At 45.2% G+C, this 18,478-nt stretch overlaps 1 protein-coding gene across 5 annotated transcripts in view; it reads left to right on the plus strand.

Annotated features, from left to right (window-relative positions):
- The window catches only part of ZNF462 (zinc finger protein 462), a 150,230-nt gene that overhangs the window by 117,449 nt on the left and 14,303 nt on the right, over positions 1–18,478 (plus strand). For all 5 annotated transcript variants that reach the window (XM_079959043.1, XM_079959041.1, XM_079959039.1 and 2 more), the window contains 2 exons: positions 9,740–9,995; positions 13,714–13,850. In XM_079959043.1, coding sequence (XP_079815169.1) covers positions 9,740–9,995; positions 13,714–13,850 — 393 coding nt within the window. The remainder of the gene's footprint in view (positions 1–9,739; positions 9,996–13,713; positions 13,851–18,478) is intronic.

Genomic DNA, 18,478 nt, shown 5'->3' on the forward strand with positions numbered 1-18,478 from the left:
ACAGACAGTTCATAAGGTAATAACCATATACCTGTTAAAAGGAACAGGGGTGGCGCTGTGGGTTAAACCACAGAGCCTAGGATTTGCCGATCAGGAGGTCAGTGGTTTGAATCCCCACGACGGGGTGAGCTCCCATTGCTCGGTCCCTGCTCCTGCCCACCTAGCAGTTTGAAAACATGTCAAAGTCCAAGTAGATAAATAGGTACCGCTCCAGCGGGAAGGTAAGCGGGGTTCCCATCGCTGCTCTGGTTCAAGTGCAAGTAGATAAATAGGTACCGCTCCGGCGGGAAGGTAAACGGTGTTTCCGTGCGCTGCTCTGGTTCGCCAGAAGCAGCTTAGTCCTGCTGGCCACATGACCCGGAAGCTGTACGCCGGCTCCTTCGGCCAATAAAGCGAGATGAGTGCCGCAACCCCAGAGTCGGCCACGACTGGACCTTTTTTACCTGTTAATGAGCAGGCACAACGAATGCTGTTGGCCTTTCAGCCTCGGTCAGTTCAAGGGCTACATCCACCCGGTCACCCTCGCTTGAAAATGAAGGGGCTATCCAAGGGCATAAGGCATAGCAATGTGGCCTATTATAATACCTTCCTATACTATTTTATCCATTTCTCCCTTTGTTTTGCTCGTTGCCTCCTTTCAAGTGCCTCTCCCTCTATCTGTGCAGCATGGAATGAGCAAATCTGAAGTGCTCTTGAACTCTTGCTTCCCTGTCTACCTGCTTTCCTGTACTCCTGCCACACATTTCTCTTTGCTATTTAACATGTCACTTTAGGGTGAGGGCTCTCAAACTTGGGAGGGCAAGTAGGGGAAGAAAACAAGGGTGGGGTTCAAAGCAGGTGACTGATGTTGCTTCGCTTGCTGAAGCGTGTGGGAAGTCTGAGGACTGCGTTGTTTTTCATTTCCTTTTATCTGCACTTGGTTAATCGCTTCGCAGTGAATTAAGCCCGACTATTTCCACAGCCCAGCAACCATAATCACACCCAGCCCTGCTCTCTGTGTTTGTGTATCTGACCATGTGAAATTTGCAGTCGGAAGTCTTGATTGCTTTGATCCATATATGTAACTTAATCCCAGTCCGCTTACAAATGTGAGGATCATAACAAACAGCTGCAGCCCCCGATGCTTCTCAGGTGGTACAGCAGGAGTTGTGGCTGTAGACTGAAGTTGGGGAAATGGTAATTGTTCTCTCTTTCTGTCTCTTTTCTCTTACACTCATGCTCTGCTGACTTTTGAACTTAACTTTAGTAAGCAATCGTTATTAATTTATCCCCCCCCTCTTAGGACTCCGAGAACACAAACTGTTGCTGCTTTTGTGTAATGTACAGTACTGGGGCATGGTGGATGGATTTGTTCTCACTTGGCAGCGTTAGAAACGCAGATATAGAAGCTAGGAGCCAAATGACTCCTTAAACCAAGGTTAAACCTAAAGGACCCCTGACAGTTAAGTACAGTCGCGAATGACTTTGGGGTTGCGGTGCTCATCTCGCTTTACAGGCCAAGGGAGCCGGCGTTTGTCCGCAGACAGTTTTTCTGGGTCATGTGGCCAGTATGACTAAGCCGCTTCTGGCGAAACCAGAGCAGCGCACTGAAACACTGTTTACCTTCCCGCCGGAGCGGTACCTATTTATCTACTTGCACTTTGACGTGCTTCCGAACTGCTAGGTGGGCAGGAGCTGGGACCGAGCAACGGGAGCTCACTTCGTCATGGGGATTTGAACCACTGACCTTCCGATCGGCAAGCCCTCGGCTCTGTGGTTTAGACCACAGCACCACCTGTGTCCCAAACCAAGGGTACAGTCGGCAAAACGGAATGTCTAGTTGACATTTTTGTTGACATTTTGTCAACAATGTAAGCATACAGCAATGCTGCCCTGACCCTGCTATACATCCAGCACTGGTCCAGACTTCTTACCCATCTTGGTTTGGACATTAAGGGTCTGTAGCTACCTATGCTAGCTGTCAGCATTTAGAGATTTTCATCCTTATTGGAGTCCTCCTTCACCATTTGGGCTGTGCCGCCCTTTCCCCCTACTCTTAAGAAAACTGCATTGTGTAACTACAGTGGTACCTCGGGTTACATACGCTTCAAGTTACATACGCTTCAGGGTACAGACACCACTAACCCAGAAATATTACCTCGGGTTAAGAACTTTGCTTCAGGTTGAGAACAGAAATTGCACAGCAGCAGCATGGTGGCAGCGGGAGGCCCCATTAGCTAAAGTGGTGCTTCAGGTTAAGAACAGTTTCAGGTTAAGAACAGACCTCCGGAACGAATTAAATACTTAACCTGAGGTACCACTGTACTTTTTTTGACAATACATTTGCTAGGCCAGAGGTTTGGTGATTTTTAATGTATTTTTGGAAACCTGTAGAAGCCACAACTCAAGGTGACGCAGTGGATGACAAAACCTCTTGGGTACAGAACTCTAAAGAACAACAATTACAAGTATCTTGGAATCTGCATTGCAGGCGACGGCGTTTTCCAGTGCCCTCTTTGGAAATCTGTAAACCAAGGTTCCTCTGGGATGGAGGAACAGCCACATGACATGGCAGCCTGCCAAGGCACCTCAGAGGCTTGCCATGCATTTGTGGCATCCCATCCGCCACCTGCCAAGCGCCCCTTGTCCTGCTTGTTTGGGGAGGGAGATGGGCCAGGGGCGAGGAGCTGCCACTTCTGATCAGCGGAATCTCTGCCAGGAGAGAGACAAACTAAGTTGCATCCAGCAAGGTTTATTTTGGCCGCTGTTGTTGCTGTCGTTGTTGGCTGTCCTAGCCCTTGCCTTCCTCAGTTCCTGCCGGTCTTATATACCAACCTTTCCCTCCCCGCCACTGACACCCCCCCCCAAATATCCCAAATCATGCTGCCAGTAACATATAATTAAGATAATTCAGGCTTGCGTTAATTATTTTAGGTGCCTTGCCATGCTCTTGCAAGGACTATTGGCACATGCTGTGAAGTGCTGGCGACACATTTAGCAGAAAAGACGCTGGCACAGCCACTGGGGCAGAGGTTGATACCTGCTGATTATAGTCCGCATCAGCGGAGAAATAACTTTCTTTAAAATAAGATTGAAATCTCTCAATGATTACATTTTATTTCAGCGTTGTTTTGTTACGTTTGTACGATAGTCTTTTGTGACGCATGCTTGGCCTCTCCTATTGCATGTGTTCTTATTTCAAAGGCAAAGATCCAAAAGGACATGGCTAGTTATTGAGGAGCCAGATTGGTGTGTAGCGCAGGGGTAGGTGCCCAATTTGGTGCCATCTAGATTAAAGGTAAAGGGACCCCTGACGGTTAGGTCTATTCATGGCCGACTTTGGGGTTGCAGCGCTCATCTCGCTTTATGGGCCGAGGAAGCTGGCGTACAGCTTCCGGGTCATGTGGCCAGCATGACTAAGCTGCTTCTGGTGAACCAGAGCAGCGCACGGAAACACCATTTACCTTCCTACTGGAGCAGTACCTATTTATCTACTTGCACTTTGACGTGCTTTCAAACTGCTAGGTTGGCAGGAGCAGGGACCAAGCAACGGGAGCTCACCCTTTTGCGGGGATTTGAACTGCCAACCTTCTGATCGGCAAGTCCTAGACTCTGTGGTTTAACCCACAGCGCCTCCCGCATCCCTGCCATCTAGATTAGGGCTGGGCAATATCTGGTTTCCAGCATCACAACCTATATCACCAGTTAAAGATCACCAGGGCCAGATTTAGGTTTGATGAGGCCCTATGCTACTGGGTCATGGGGCCCTTTATATGTCCGTCTGTCCTTTGTCAACAACAAATTGTTGCTGGATTTTTGTGTTGAATATATGCAGTATGGTAATTTATGGACCTCATAGATATCTAAAGCCATTTGCACGTGCAGAATGTAGGCACCCTCTATATATCGAAACCAATGATATTTTAGGGAGCAGGCTAGCAGGCAGGGCCCGTTACTTACATCATAGGAGCCTACACGACACAAAACACTGTTGCTGTATGCAGGTTTTATTTTCTTTGTTTTTTTATCTTATATTTTGGAAATGTACATCCAGTTTTTGTTTCCTTTAAATTTTTGGGGGGGTCCCCAAGAGAGTGTGACCCTAAGCTATAGTTTGTTTAGCTTATACGTAAATCTGGCACTGAAGAGCACAATATACTGATGTATCACGATGTCTGAAATAAGGGTGGAACTACTATGTCGAGGTGAACAGCAGGGCTGAGCAATACAGTGGTACCTCAGGTTACATACGCTTCAGGTTACAGACTCCGCTAACCCAGAAATAGTACCTCAGGTTAAGAATTTTGCTTCAGGATGAGAACAGAAATCGCACGGCGGTGGAGGGAGGCCCCATTAGCTAAAGTGGTGCTTCAGGTTAAGAATAGTTTCAGGTTAAGAACGGCCCTCCGGAATGAATTAAGTACGTAACCAGAGGTACCACTGTATCAGGTTTTCAAATCACGATGTCTGGAATAAGGATAGAGCTACGTAGAGGCACTGGCTGGCTTTGTGGTTTTCCCCGCGTCGTGGTTTATGCCAGCACCTGCTCTTGTGAGCAGAAGGGGAGAGCTGAACTGGCAGAGTTAACAAGGGCTGCAGGAATCGAGAGAAGCATTGGCTGCTTCCCCATTTCCCCCACATTTTGAGTTTTGCATAGCGGACACACAAACACACATCGTGTATATTGCCAAGTTAAAAATTATGAAACCAGTATCACGATATGGACTTCAAACCAGTTTTGGACGGCATATCAATATATGACCCAGGTCTATTCTATATACTTTTGAACTACAGCTTCCATCATCCCCGACCATTGAGCCAAGGCTTACAGGAAGTTTGAATTAGAATAGTGCATATTTTAATTAAATGTTTTCTTAAGAATCAGCAAAGTAGTAGTATTTCTCTTTCTCTCCCCCCCCCCAAGGTTGGTTTGTTTGTTTGCTTGTTTTAATTTATCATCACATTTATACTACGTTCTCTTCTGCACAGAAGACACCTAAAGCCATGCGGAATACGATTAAAAACAATACAAAGCTAAGCAAATAGCTTAAAACATAAATTCCATTTAAAAATTAATAATATTGAAAGCTCCCCTGGAAAATAATTGAAAGACTGCTCTAGCATGTGGCCTCAAAAACAAGCATTTTGCTTCTATATAAACTTAGGAACTTTTATTACAGAAAGGTACTTGTGAGAAATTCTGTCGTTTTAAGTCTTATTATTTAACAAGTAGGAAACTCGCGTCTGTATATCAGTACTGATTACTTTCTATCAAAAAATTAATAATACTCATTTAGGTAGTACTGCATTTCCAAAATTAAAGAAGCAAAGTGTGAGAGGCGACCAAGGATACCAGAGAGGACTATAAAAAAGTTAGCCATGAATGCAGACAGCCTTGTGGGAGGAAATGGTATTTGCAAATCTGGGGGTGGTTCACTGTTCCAAGTATCCAGTTGCCGTCTGATCGTATGTATTCCCCGAATTGGAGTTGAAAATATAAACTGACAAAAAATGCACACTGAACATGAGAAATACAAATTAGCTTTATATTTCCTTCCTTTCCAATTCTCCAGATAAAAACATTGATCTTTCTACTGCTCCCTTTTTCCTTTTCAGCTGGAAGCGAAAATTTCTTCTAAGCTGTGTTTCATTTATTTATTTGTTGCAGCTTTACCTATCAGACTGTGTGTTATGTGCAAAAGACCAGGGTTAAACTTCACATCTCTCTCTCTATCTCCGTGTAAAGGAATCAGTAGGAATATCCAGTAGCAGGCTCTAGGAAGAAAAGTAATGTATTAAAAACTTTTACCAAAGGAGATCTGGTTAAAAGATCTATCTTTGGATCGTCTTGGAAATATTACTATATAAAGGGGGGGGGGGAGGTTCTTCACAGCCCTGTTTCAAAAAACTACCATTGGTTCTCCCAATGAATCCTGATAACTGCAATATGCTTTGAGTTAGGAGGAAACCCTTCACAGAGCTGCAATTCACCCTTAACAAACCGCAGTTCCCAGGATTCCTTAATTGTTTAAAGTGGTATAAAAGTCTTTTAAACATATGCTTTGGATACTATGGGTTTGAAAGGGAACATCTAGGTGAATCTAACCAAAACGCCTTTGCAGACATCTGCATCATTCAGCTGTTCTAGTCAGGCATTTAGCTTTGACCACATAAAGGTAAAGGTAAAGGTACCCCTGCCCATACGGACCAGTCTTGACAGACTCTAGGGTTGTGCGCTCATCTCACTCTATAGGCCGGGAGCCAGCGCTGTCCGGAGACACTTCCGGGTCACGTGGCCAGCGTGACGAAGCTGCATCTGGCGAGCCAGCGCAGCACACGGAACGCCGTTTACCTTCCCGCTGGTAAGCGGTCCCTATTTATCTACTTGCTTTCGAACTGCTAGGTGGGCAGGCGCTGGGACCAAATGACGGGAGCGCACCCCGCTGTGGGGATTCGAACCGCCGACCATGCGATCGGCAAGTCCTAGGCGCTGAGGTTTTACCCACAGCGCCACCCGCATAGCATTCACCATATATATTATGGTATATAAGGCTTGAAGAATAAAGGCTGCAAGACAGGAAGTCTCCTGTTCAGCTGTTGCTTTTATTATTGTTTGGGACTTTTGTTGTTCCCCACCCCACCCCACCCCAGCAAAACAATAAATCATAATCATGAAAATGCTTTTTCATTGGCTATGTAGTGTTTCCTGCCTTCTGGCTGTCGTTATTGATTGGTTGAATTGTTAGCATCGCTTTGGGGAAATTAGTCCTCCATTGCCTCAGGTGTAATGTTTTAACCCCCCCTTTTCTCCTCCCCCCCCCCCCGCATTTTTAATTAAGAGCCTTTTATCACCAGGATTATATTAATCTGCCTTTGACAAACGATGGGGAGCTCTGTGGACAAAACCTGTGAATCTCTAATCTCCACATTCGAAACAGGAGTTCAAGACCCCTGATGCAGAAGTTGTCATCAGTGCCTCTGCTTTTCCTGCCAGTCACAAAGCTTTGGCTTCTCATGTTAACGGCATTTTGTGTCCACTGAACTTTAGCTTTGTGTGTGGGCTCCCCACCCCCATTGTACCAAACTTGAGAAAGCAATTTACGCGATTGGACATTCCCTTTAGTGAGATCTGGATTCTTTCAAATGCCCCTTCTTTCCATAGACCTCAGACACAGGTTAGCTTCCCCTACCCTTCCTCATATTGTTCCATAACTCGTTTTCAGCTTTCACGAAGTAATCTGATGATCAAATTTCAGGGTGGATTAAGTTTCCCATCTATTTTCTCCATTAAAAATTACGTTCATTCAAATCAACAGCTTTAGACAGTATGTAAACGAATGTGGCTATATTTATGTCCAATGTATTGTTCTGGTGTACTTTATGCATTATAATAAAAAAGGAGGAAGATTTGTGGTAATTTAATCTACTTCTCTTCCACACTGTATTGCATCTTTCAAACTTGAAAGTTTTTATTAGGCTCATATTCTCTGGGATTCCCCCCCCCCCCAATACTATATTTCACAATAAAATTTAAGCAATTCCAATTGTACAATAGTAATTTATTTATAGACACTAAATAAGAGTAGATGCTGGAGCAATTTGTAACTTCACCTTTTGCTCCTCTACCCGCCTTCAAGAATAAGTTTGAAAGACTTACTGGCCGTGTTAACACGTTAATGACAAGCGGACTTTCTTACTTACTGTGATTGAGCATGAATGGTGTTCAATTGCTTCCTCGGCTTCTCTCCTTGTGTAAACAGAATAAACAAACCAGAAATTCTTATGACTGAACCAAGGGTTGTTTGCTACCGCCTTACAAGCCACACAATCAAAAAGCCAACAAAATATCTTGGCTTGATTTGAATGTAACGGGCAGGCAAAGCTTGCTGGCTTGGTTAACCCACTCATACCAGGAGAAGAGTGATTGGACAGCATGCAATTGTGTGCTGCCCATTCACACTGTGATAAGCCAGGAAGTCGGGCCTATTGTTATGCGTGAAAGTGGCCAGTGAGTTAGGGGGTAGTGTTCATTAGGTAGAAATTGAGCAAAGACTCTACAGCTCTGTCCTTTTAGGTCGTGAATAACAACAAAAGTTCTCTTCATGTTGCCCAGCTGTAAGTGCATTTTTACTTATAGCTGTTACCAACCATTGTTGGTTGAGACACACCTGGTGCTCTCAGGGGCTCGTGTTCGCATGCTTGAGGTCTCCTAACCTGATGAACGTCACCCAAATGTGTGAACTGTCTCCATTGGGAGGGGGGTGTTTTGAGTTGACATGACGTGCAAGTTCTATCTGTGGAGCTTAATAAATACAGTCGTACCTTGGGTCCCGAATGCCTTGGTACTCGGATGTTTTTGCTCCCGAACGTTGCAAACCCGGAAGTGAGTGTTCCGGTTTGTGAACGTTCTTTGGAACCCAGACGTCTTTCGCGGCTTCCAATTAGCTGCAGGAGGTTTCCGGACGTTTTGGAATGGACTTCCGTTCGACTTCCAAGGTACAACTGTACGCAAATCTCATTCCCCAATGCAAATCCTTTTTCAGTGCTGCAAGTAAGTGACAACTTGTGCACATGTTGAACCAGGCAGCCCGGAAGGAAAAACTTGCAGCACAAAATGCTTGCCTGTCTCACTTTGGTTTCATTGAAATTGAGCAAGATACAAAGCTTTTATTCATTTAAAGGATTTGTTTTATTGTGATTGTTTTATTTAGAAGATTTATAAAGCCCCTGATCAAAAATGGTTTCCAGACAGCCTAGATATGAAGTTGTAGATAAAACACAGCTAAAACCCACAAGCCAATTTTTAAAAAGTGAAACCATCCAAATTAAAACTCAAATGAAATCAATAGAACTTTTAAAACAAATATAAGTGACTAAATTATATGTCTGGGCAATTGACAGAGCCATATGATAAAAATAAAACCATGGATGAGAAAGGGAAGCAGAGGAGGGTGTCATCCACCTGTTAATGGTGCCTTCCTAGGGACACGGGTGGCGCTGTGGTCTAAACCACTGAGCCTCTTGGGCTTGCCGATCGGAAGGCCGGCAGTTTGAATCCCTGCGATGGGGTGAGCTCCCGTTTCTCTGTCCCAGTTCCTGCCAACCTAGCAGTTTGAAAGCACACCAGTGCAAGTAGATAAATAGGTACCGCTGCTACGGGAAGGTAAATGGCGTTTCCATGCGCTCTGATTTCCGTCACGGTGTCCCGTTGCGCCAGAAGCGGTTTAGTCATGCTGGCCACAGGACCCGGAAAGCTGTCTGTGGACAAACACCGGCTCCCTCAGCCTGAAAGCGAGATGAGCGCCGCAACCCCATAGTCGCCTTTGACTGGACTTAAACGTCAAGGGGTCCTTTGCCTTTAGCTTTTGCCTTATGGTGCCCTACTCCCCAACCCTTAGGTCTCTCCCGCTCTGCAGTGTAGCAAGGCTCAACAGGGATGTAACACAAGGTAAGGTCCTGGACACAAAGGTTCAGAGCAGGAAAGGTTCAGGCCTTTGACAGTGGAGTGTGCTTGGAGAGAGAGGGTGACAGTGGCACATTCTCAGGCCAGGGGGCTGGCCCCGGCCCCGGCCCCACAGATTCTTCCAGTAGTAGCGCTTTTTTTGGGACTGTCCCTGAACACCCTCCCCCTTCAGGCACAGAGCCCCCATCTCCATCAAGAGGAATCCAGCTCCTGGTCATCCCAGTTAGGATCTCTTAGATCCATTGTGCTTATTCAACAGGTTGGCGTTACCCATCTCTTCAATTTGCCCCCCAACAGATTCTTCCTACTCGGAACCCCCAGATGTCCAACAGCAATTGAACCACTACCAGTCGGCAGCTCTGGCAAGGAACAATAACAACATTAGCCCCGTCCCGCTTTCCGGAGCAGACCAGAAAACTGAAGCCATCCTTAACTGTGAATTTTGTGAATTCTCCTCGGGTTATATCCAGAGCATTCGCCGTCATTACCGTGACAAACATGGAGGGAAGAAGCTCTTCAAGTGTAAAGATTGCTCCTTTTACACAGGCTTTAAGTAAGTATTTGTACAAAAAAGTTTTCTTACAACTTCGGTGGACTTTTGTGGTGAAATGCATAGGCCTCGTTCAACTTGTCACACTGAGCCAAACTGTGGTTTAGTGGGAGCCACATGAATGTGCATGTTCCCAAATAGCTGCTTTGTTCCTCCTCAGTTGTTCTGCAGGTGTGTTGCGCTGCGCTAAGCCATGGTTTGGCTTAGCATGTCATCCAAACCCAGGTTCATGGTTTAGCTCTCCCAGACAAACAACAAACTCTAAATCATAGGGCAAATCTTGCTGGTGTAAGATTAGACATGCATACAGCTGTAGGTGTACCGCACACTGCAAAATCCTGCAAATGTTAGTTATGTTAAAAAGTAGTAAGCCCTTTGTCCCCAACATGATGGGAAATTAAAATGGGAGCAGTGTGAGACCTAACTCCAGCACAGACTTGGCCATATTTTGGCCCATTCTCTTTAGCTGGCAAGAATGCCTAAATCTATAGGGACGCGGGTGGCGCTGTGGGTTAAACCACAGAGCCTTGGACTTGCCGATCAGAAGGTCGGCGGTTCAGATCCCTGCAACAGGGTGAGCTCCCGTCACTTGGTCCCAGCTCCTGCCAACCTAGCAGTTCGAAAGCACGTCAAAGTGCAAGTAGATAAATAGGTACCGCTCCGGCGGGAAGGTAAACGGTGTTTCCGTGCGCTGCTCTGGTTCACCAGAAGTGGCTTAGTCATGCTGGCCACATGACCTGGAAGCTGTAGGCCGGCTCCCTCGGCCAGTAAAGCGAGATGAGCGCCATAACCCCAGAGTCGGCCACGACTGGACCTAATGGTCAGGGGTCCCTTTACCTTTATGCTTAAATCTGCGTTGGAGTTACTGTAGGTATATATGTTTTGCTCCGCAGTTTGTCTCACTGAGTTTGGTGGGGCTTATTCCCAGGTAAGGGAGTATGGGATTGCAACCTCAATTTGGGGAATTGAGGCTGGGCCAAGTTGCTTCTTGCCTCTTGTCCCTTCACATCTGTTTCCAGTCTTATTCTCCCAGAGGCCACATTTCCTTCCATCAAAAATGTGCAGTTTCTCTCGAAACACAGATTTTGGAATTAGAGTGCATTGCTGTTGTTTTTATTAATTGTTTTTCTGTCCTGCCCTTTCTGCTGGAGGAGCCCAGGGCAGCGAACATTAACCATAAAACAAAATCCACGATAATCATGAAAAAATTCATTAAAATTAAAATCCAATAAACCTCTCGAATAAAAAATAATTGTCTTGAGTGGTGTAGATAAATAAGTTCTGAAAATTTATTAATTTGAATAATTAAAACAATATGCTATATGTAGGCTTAGTATTATTATCACATGGGGGAGCAGAAAAGTTGTGTTTCATATATGAACAGAGGTGTAGGAAATAGGAAACACAAAGCATTTGTTATTCCTTCATTCCCCCCCTTTTTCAAATGTCTAAAGCCCCTGGGTCAGTTGAGGTTTTGCCATTCACTGGACATTTCTGGTCTGCTTGCCAGTAAACACTCGATGTTTTTTAAATGGCTATTATTTCACTGGAGATTAGTCCAATCTGTAGTATTACAGTACCACAAGCAACATTGTGATTTATTAAAGTCCTAATGCATTGCAGGTTGCAAACTTTAAACAGTATAATTTGCAATGCTATGTTCTGTCTGGAATTACTTCTGAGACCGGTCATAAAAGTTCGTATGCACAGGGGAGAAAATACGAAAATTCAGGGATGCAAGAAGTATGGATGTTTATTCATATGTACCAAAACCTGTTTGTGTCTATTCTTAAAAACAGGTGCATGGGCTATTTGTTCCATATTACATTTTGATGCACTCTAAAAACATAAGTTGGTGACTCCAGAGAATGCACCTGCCTCATTTAGAAATAACCTGGGAAGTAGCCTTCACTGCCATCTGTATTTTCTGCTTTGAGTGAAGGTGCAAGGCAGACTCTCCTGACACGAATCTTCCCACTGCCTCTTTCCCCTTATTTCCTTTAGTTAGAGGTTGACATTTGCCCTGAAGCTAGAGGAATTTAGAAACCAGCCTAGGGGAAGCAATAGTGAATTCCTATTGACTGTGTAGTGTTCTGCAGTCAGCAAAATCTTCATTCTCCTAACTGTGAATCACTGAAGTTGATTTTACTCAAAAGTTTTCACAGAAACTACATGGAAGGCTTCTCACAAAACTGGAAATGGGGTTGCCATGTGTAATGTTTTGCTTCTTGTAACTAGGAGAAGCAGGGCATTAGTACAGCGGAACCTCGGGTTACATCAGGGATCCATTCCAGAGGCCGCAACCCAAAAGCAACCCGACCCAAAGTGCCGCATCTGTGCATGGCACGATTTAGCGCTTCTGCGCATGCGCAGACACGATTTAGTGCTTCTGCGGAAACCCAGAAGTAACCTGTTCCAGTACTTCCGGGTTTGCACTGGTCGCAAGCCGAGGGTGACATAAGCCAGAGGCAACGTTACCCAAGGCTCCACTATATAGATTTGTCCTTCGGAATTTAAGAATGCGATTGTGCAACTATTTTGCATGTTGGTACCATATTTTTTGGGGACGCGGGTGGCGCTGTGGGTTAAGCCACAGAGCCTAGGATCAGAAGGTTGGCAGTTCGAATCCCCGCAACGGGGTGAGCTCCTGTCATTCGGTCCCTGCTCCTGCCAACCTAGCAGTTTGAAAGCACGTCAAAGTGCAAGTAGATAAATAGGTACCGCTCCGGCGGGAAGGTAAACGGTGTTTCTGTGCGCTGCTCTGGTTCGCCAGAAACAGCTTAGTCATGCTGGTCACATGACCCGGAAGCTGTACGCTGGCTCCCTCAGCTAATAAAGCGACATGAACGCCGCAATCCCAGAGTCGGTCACGACTGGACCTAATGGTCAGGAGTCCCTTTACCATATTTTTGGGGAAGCTCTGCAATGAAGCTCTGGCACTGGAACCAGAGTTCTCGACTTCTGAAGCTGCAGTCCCCGTGGAATGATGCACAGTTCGTAGAGGAGACCCCCAGTTTAAATGTGTAACTGAATCGGGCCATGATTCAGAGTATAACTCTACTTCCACTTCTATCCCAAGTACTGGGGCTTGGATATACCATCCCTAGTTGTATCGGTGGATTGGTACTGTGAGCTCCTTAAGTAGTTTCCCACTTTGGGAGTTATTTCTTTGGCTTCCTAGAATGCTTCTCATGGGCCATGCATCTCCACCTTGTTTCCTTTCCAGCACTTCTCTGGGTTTCACGTCTGGGACCAAAGTAAACCTGATCAGCCTGTTGGCTCCTTTTTTTTATTATTGTAGCTACAGTTCGGCTTTGGTGCAGATGTAACCTTGGTTGACCTCTTAAGCATGGCTTCAAATACTGGTTAAAAGGAATCCTTAATCAAAGTTAACATGGGTGCTGATGCAACGGTTGACCATAATTACATGGGAGTCACGTGAGGAAAAGAGGGAGAGGTAACTTGTAATCCAGTGGCCCACAACCATTCTTTGAACCACATTTAAGAGGTCAACCAATGTCAAGTCTGCACCAGCCTTGGGAATGGACAAACCTATTCTTTCTTAGCTTTTGGAAGCACGCCATGCCAAGTTTTGATAACTATTGCTTTTATGAATTAATAGTGAAATAATGTGGGTGAAAAAAACAACCCCAACATTACCCAATGGTTGTGCTTCCACAGCCCCTTGTTTTGAGCCTTTCCACTACTCCTGTGTTTCTAGATCTGCTTTTACTATGCACGTGGAAGCTGGGCATTCAGCAGTTCCTGAGGAAGGACCCAAAGATCTTCGCTGTCCTCTCTGTCTGTACCACACCAAATATAAACGGAACATGATTGACCATATCGTCCTTCATAGAGGTAAAGGCACCCCACAGGAATGTACCAGTAGCCAACATGGATCTGTACTAATCGCTCCTATTGCTCATTGGAAAGCCCAGTACCCCGGAAAGAGGATGGTGATAATTCATCATCAGTTGTTTTGTCTTCAGCATACTGGTAGTTAAAAGGAAACAAAACAAAATGAACAGGGAAGATGCAAGGGGTTGTTTCGCTGCTCTTAGAACTTTCTTGTTTACTACATGTGTGCTTCTGATTAAATGTTCATGATAACATGTGCGCATCCGTAATGTATACATCAATTCCACCTCTGGAATTGCCAGTGTGGTGTAGTGTGGTATAATGGTTAAGAGCGGTAGACTCGTAATCTGGGGAACCGGGTTCGCATCTCTGCTCCTCCACATGCAGCTGCTGGGTGACCTTGGGCCAGTCACACTTCTTGGGCAGTCTCTCAGCCCCACTCACCTCACAGAGTGTTTGTTGTGGGGGAGGAAGGGAAAGGAGAATGTGAGCCACTTTGAGACTCTTTCAGGTAGTGATTAAGCGGGATATCAAATCCAAACTCCTCTTCTTCTGTGCCGGGCATCAAGCTTCACCTGGTGTTCCAGCACAGAACTGCAAAAAACCCAAAACTTAGCTTGCTGTGGTTTTTCTCTCTCCTCTCCCTGCTTTTGCTTTTAAGAAATCTAAAGAGGAATTTCAGATTCTGTTGGCTGCTGAATTATAAGCTCGGAAGAGACAGCTGTTTGGACTCTTCAGGCTGGGATTCCTGCCCATAGTTATCACACTTGATGCTTAGAGATGGTCTGTTGGCTATCGAAAACCATGCCCATGTGTTGAGGTGGCATTCTGCCTGATCACAGGCTGAGCAGCATCTCCCAGCAGGATATTGGTGGTGAGATAATGAGAGCTGTGTGTGCCATCTCTCTGGGAGGAAATCTTTTGTTTAGGGTTCTCTTCATGCTGGCGCGCACATGGCGACTCCTTTGCAAGTCACTGCTTCTCTTTGCTTCTGAGCAGGGTAGGCAAGAAGACTCGAACTCGGTTATTTTCTGGCTGGGCAGTAAAGGGAGGCCAACGACTTTCACAGATGGCCTTCCAACAAAAAAAACAAAAACAAAAAACCCCACAGCAAAAATCTCCCCGGGATTCGAGATGCGTGTAACAGTGACACCTCAGTGAATGCTAACAATGGCTTCTAGTGTTGAGCTTAACCTCTGAGGGAGTTATAGCGCCAGACTGCCAGAGCCTGTTGACCTCTAGGGCATGTTGGAACGGTTATCTGTTTTACAAGACATTTTGAGGTGGTTTTTTCGGTGGGGTGGGGGAGGCATGTCCAGAGAGGCTTCTTAAGCTAGTGTTTAATTTTGTTTCATACTTTCTGGAGTACCTAAGTGGTTCAGCTGAGCTCTTGCTTCTTTCCGAGTTCTTCGTTTTGTTTTTTGAGATGTTTCCGCTGTTTCTGGAATGTGCTGCTCTTTATTTATTTTTTTGAGCCCCAAAAAACATGGATGAAAACAAAAGCTGTTAAATGAAGTCAGCACCTTTGCTGCCTTTTTTTTTTTTTTTTGTTAAAAGTGAACCAGCAGTGCATATTCTGCCAAGTCGTTTTTCATAGTTTTCGTGAAAGAAGTGGCGAGGTAACATTTTAACCCGCTGAACCTCTGTGCTGATTTCTCCACCCCCAGGGTGACCCTCTCATTAAGTAGCCACTTGTCTCTCGGGGAGAAGCGCACAGGCATGCCCGTTTTGGAGGAACAGTACATGGGTTGTTGAGAGTCTTTTATCTGACTTCACGCCCATCCAAAAGGAAGAAAAGAAAAGCTTTCCTAGGTGGCAAAAAAACACAGCTTTTAATAATAATAATAATAATAATAATAATAATAATAATAAACCAAAGCTATCATTCCAACAGAGAGAAATCCAAATTAGTTGGAAGCCTGTGAGTCCCAGAGGAAAACCTCCCTGCCCCCTCAGATAACCAGCTTAGCCTTATTAAAAATAAGTTAGCCTTTTAACGTGGTCATGAGAGTCTAGCTTATTTATTTATTCTCTCTTGCTCCTTAATCGCCTTTCGTCAAGTATCCAAAGGGCTGTTCAAGGAATCAACTGTGTGATGCCGTGAATGATTTCATTTGTGCTGTGGACTGTAATGTTTCATTAGCATTACATGGTCTTTATGCCAGGGTCATAGCCATATATCCCCATATTCATGTTTAGGGGTTAGTATACTATGACCTTTTGTGTCGTACAGTCTTTCTCCTTAAGAACTTTGTTTTGCTTTCTCTCTTTTCATGAGATCAGGCAGATACTATTAACAGCAAAAAAGAGGTAGTGTCCAATATTTATTTCATGTCTGTTTCATCATTTTCTGGGATATTGTTGCACATATATTGAACCATAAATTGATTCCATACCATTTAGTTGTCATGTTCCCTTTTAAAATAATCCTGGAACTTCTCTCTGCCATTTCTTCCCTCACACGACACCATTCCATAGCAAGCTAGGGTTAGGAAGATGACATGATAATTTAACCGGTTTTAAGTCTGGGAAATACATTAGAACCTCTACTTACGACCACCTCTACTTGAGCCCGATCCATGTCGCGAACGCAGCAAACCTGGAAGTAAATACCGGGTTTGACATGATTCATGCACATGCAGAAGCAGCTTCTGCCATTTGCGCATGCGCAGAGGCGGCTGCCGCCATCTGCACATGCGCACAACGGCGCTTCTACCAGCGACCGGTTTCGCCTAAAGGACGGGCTGCTGGAACAGATTATGGTGGTAAGTAGAGGTCCCACAGTAGGTATGTCCCTTGTGCCTTCACCCAGACACCCTATAGTCTCAAAAGGAAATGAGAAACTTTCATTTAAATAGACGGCAGTGGAGTTGGTTCTACTCAAAAGTAGAATGCACGCCAGGTTTCATTAAACTACAGATAAGGCCTAATAAGGGGCGTGGGTGGCGCTGTGGGTTAAACCACAGAGCCTAGTGCTTGCTGATCAGAAGGTCGGTGGTTCAAATCCCTGTGACAGGGTGAGCTCCCGTTGCTCAGTTCCAGCTCCTGCCAACCTAGCAGTTCGAAAGCCCATCAAAGTGCAAGTAGATAAATAGGTACCATCCGGCGGGAAGGTAAACGGCATTTCCATGCGCTGCTCTGGTTCGCCAGAAGTCATGCTGGCCACATGACCTGGAAGCTGTACGCCGGCTCCCTCGGCCAATAAAGCAAGATGAGCGCCGCAACCCCAGAGTCAGCCATGACTGGACCTAATGGTCAGGGGTCCCTTTACCTTTACCTTTAAGGCCTAATAAGTGACTGAGGCAATTTACAGCCAGAGTATTGGGTTGTTTGGTGCAAGGAATTTGTTGTTTAGTCGTTTAGTCATGTCCGGCTCTTCGTGACCCCATAGGGCTTTTTAAAAAAGAAAAAAAGGAGGAATGTGTCTTTTCTTAAATTGTTACAGGCTTCAGGATGTTATCAATCTGCCACGGAGAGTGCTTTGTCGCTTACTTGAACACCATCCTAAGTGCAGTTTTAATTTACCTTATATGGGCCGGGACTCTCTATGTACTTTGTCAGGCTTTAAGGAGGGATTTTTAAAGACCAGGAACGGGTTGTTGCATGGGCACACTGGCAGCAAGGAATAGCTTTTCTGGCTCACAGATGCACTTGAGTTCCCCAACAGCCTAACCTCCTGAACCCTTTTGGCACTCCTATTCTCTGAGCCGTGGAAATGCAAATCTATGCCCAGCCAGAGCTTTACCAGATAATGCAATTTGCAGCCGCTATCTTCTATTAAGGCATTCCCATGCTGCCTTTGAAGAGATGCCCTGACAGTTTTTCCCCAGTGCCGAATGCAGTCTTACCATGAACAATATGCCCGAGGCCTTTAATTTTTTCTCTAAGTGCAGTTACTGTTTTACACTACTCAGCAGAAGGAAAATTGTGGCGTTGTGAGAACCAGCTACATTTGCATTCCAGGAAAAATTAAGTCACTGAGCAGAACAACTTTTAAAGGGGTGGGTTAGTATAATAACTTCCAGCGTGATCAGATGTGCATGTAGCTATAGCTTTGTTACTGGATTCCTGTTTATCTAGGTTGATTTCCCCCACCCACACAAGTGAAATTCACAAGAGCAAGACATTCAGAAATTGTAATTTCGGATGGCCGCATATTTAACTATCACTAAAGAATTCTGTTGTTTAAACTGTGGTTGTCCATGAAGGGCAACTTGTATGATTTTTTACCCAAATCAAATTCTTACTGCGGTAGCTCTGCAATTTGTGTGGAGAAGGAGCAAGTGCATGCGCCGCTCCTTAGCCCTGCATAGAAAACACATCATGCTCTGCGCATGCTGCATGGCAAGGCCCATAACTGTGGTGCCCTGAATCACAGAGTTAGTTCTTTGCCCAGGGGGGAGTGGGTAAATCAAGGATTGAGCCAGCATGCATTCTGGGCTTGGCTCAGTTGGTTAGACATCAGGGGATAGCAGACTTTTTCAGCAGGGGGCCGTTCCACTGTCCCTCAGACCTTGTGGGGGGGGGGCGGACTATATTTTGAAAAAAATAAATGAATTCCTAAGCCCCACAAATAACCCAGAGATGCATTCTAAATAAAAGCACACATTCTGCTCATGTAAAAACAC

This window comes from Podarcis cretensis (assembly GCF_951804945.1).
Source record: "Podarcis cretensis genome assembly, chromosome: 17".
Lineage (NCBI taxonomy): Eukaryota > Metazoa > Chordata > Lepidosauria > Squamata > Lacertidae > Podarcis > Podarcis cretensis.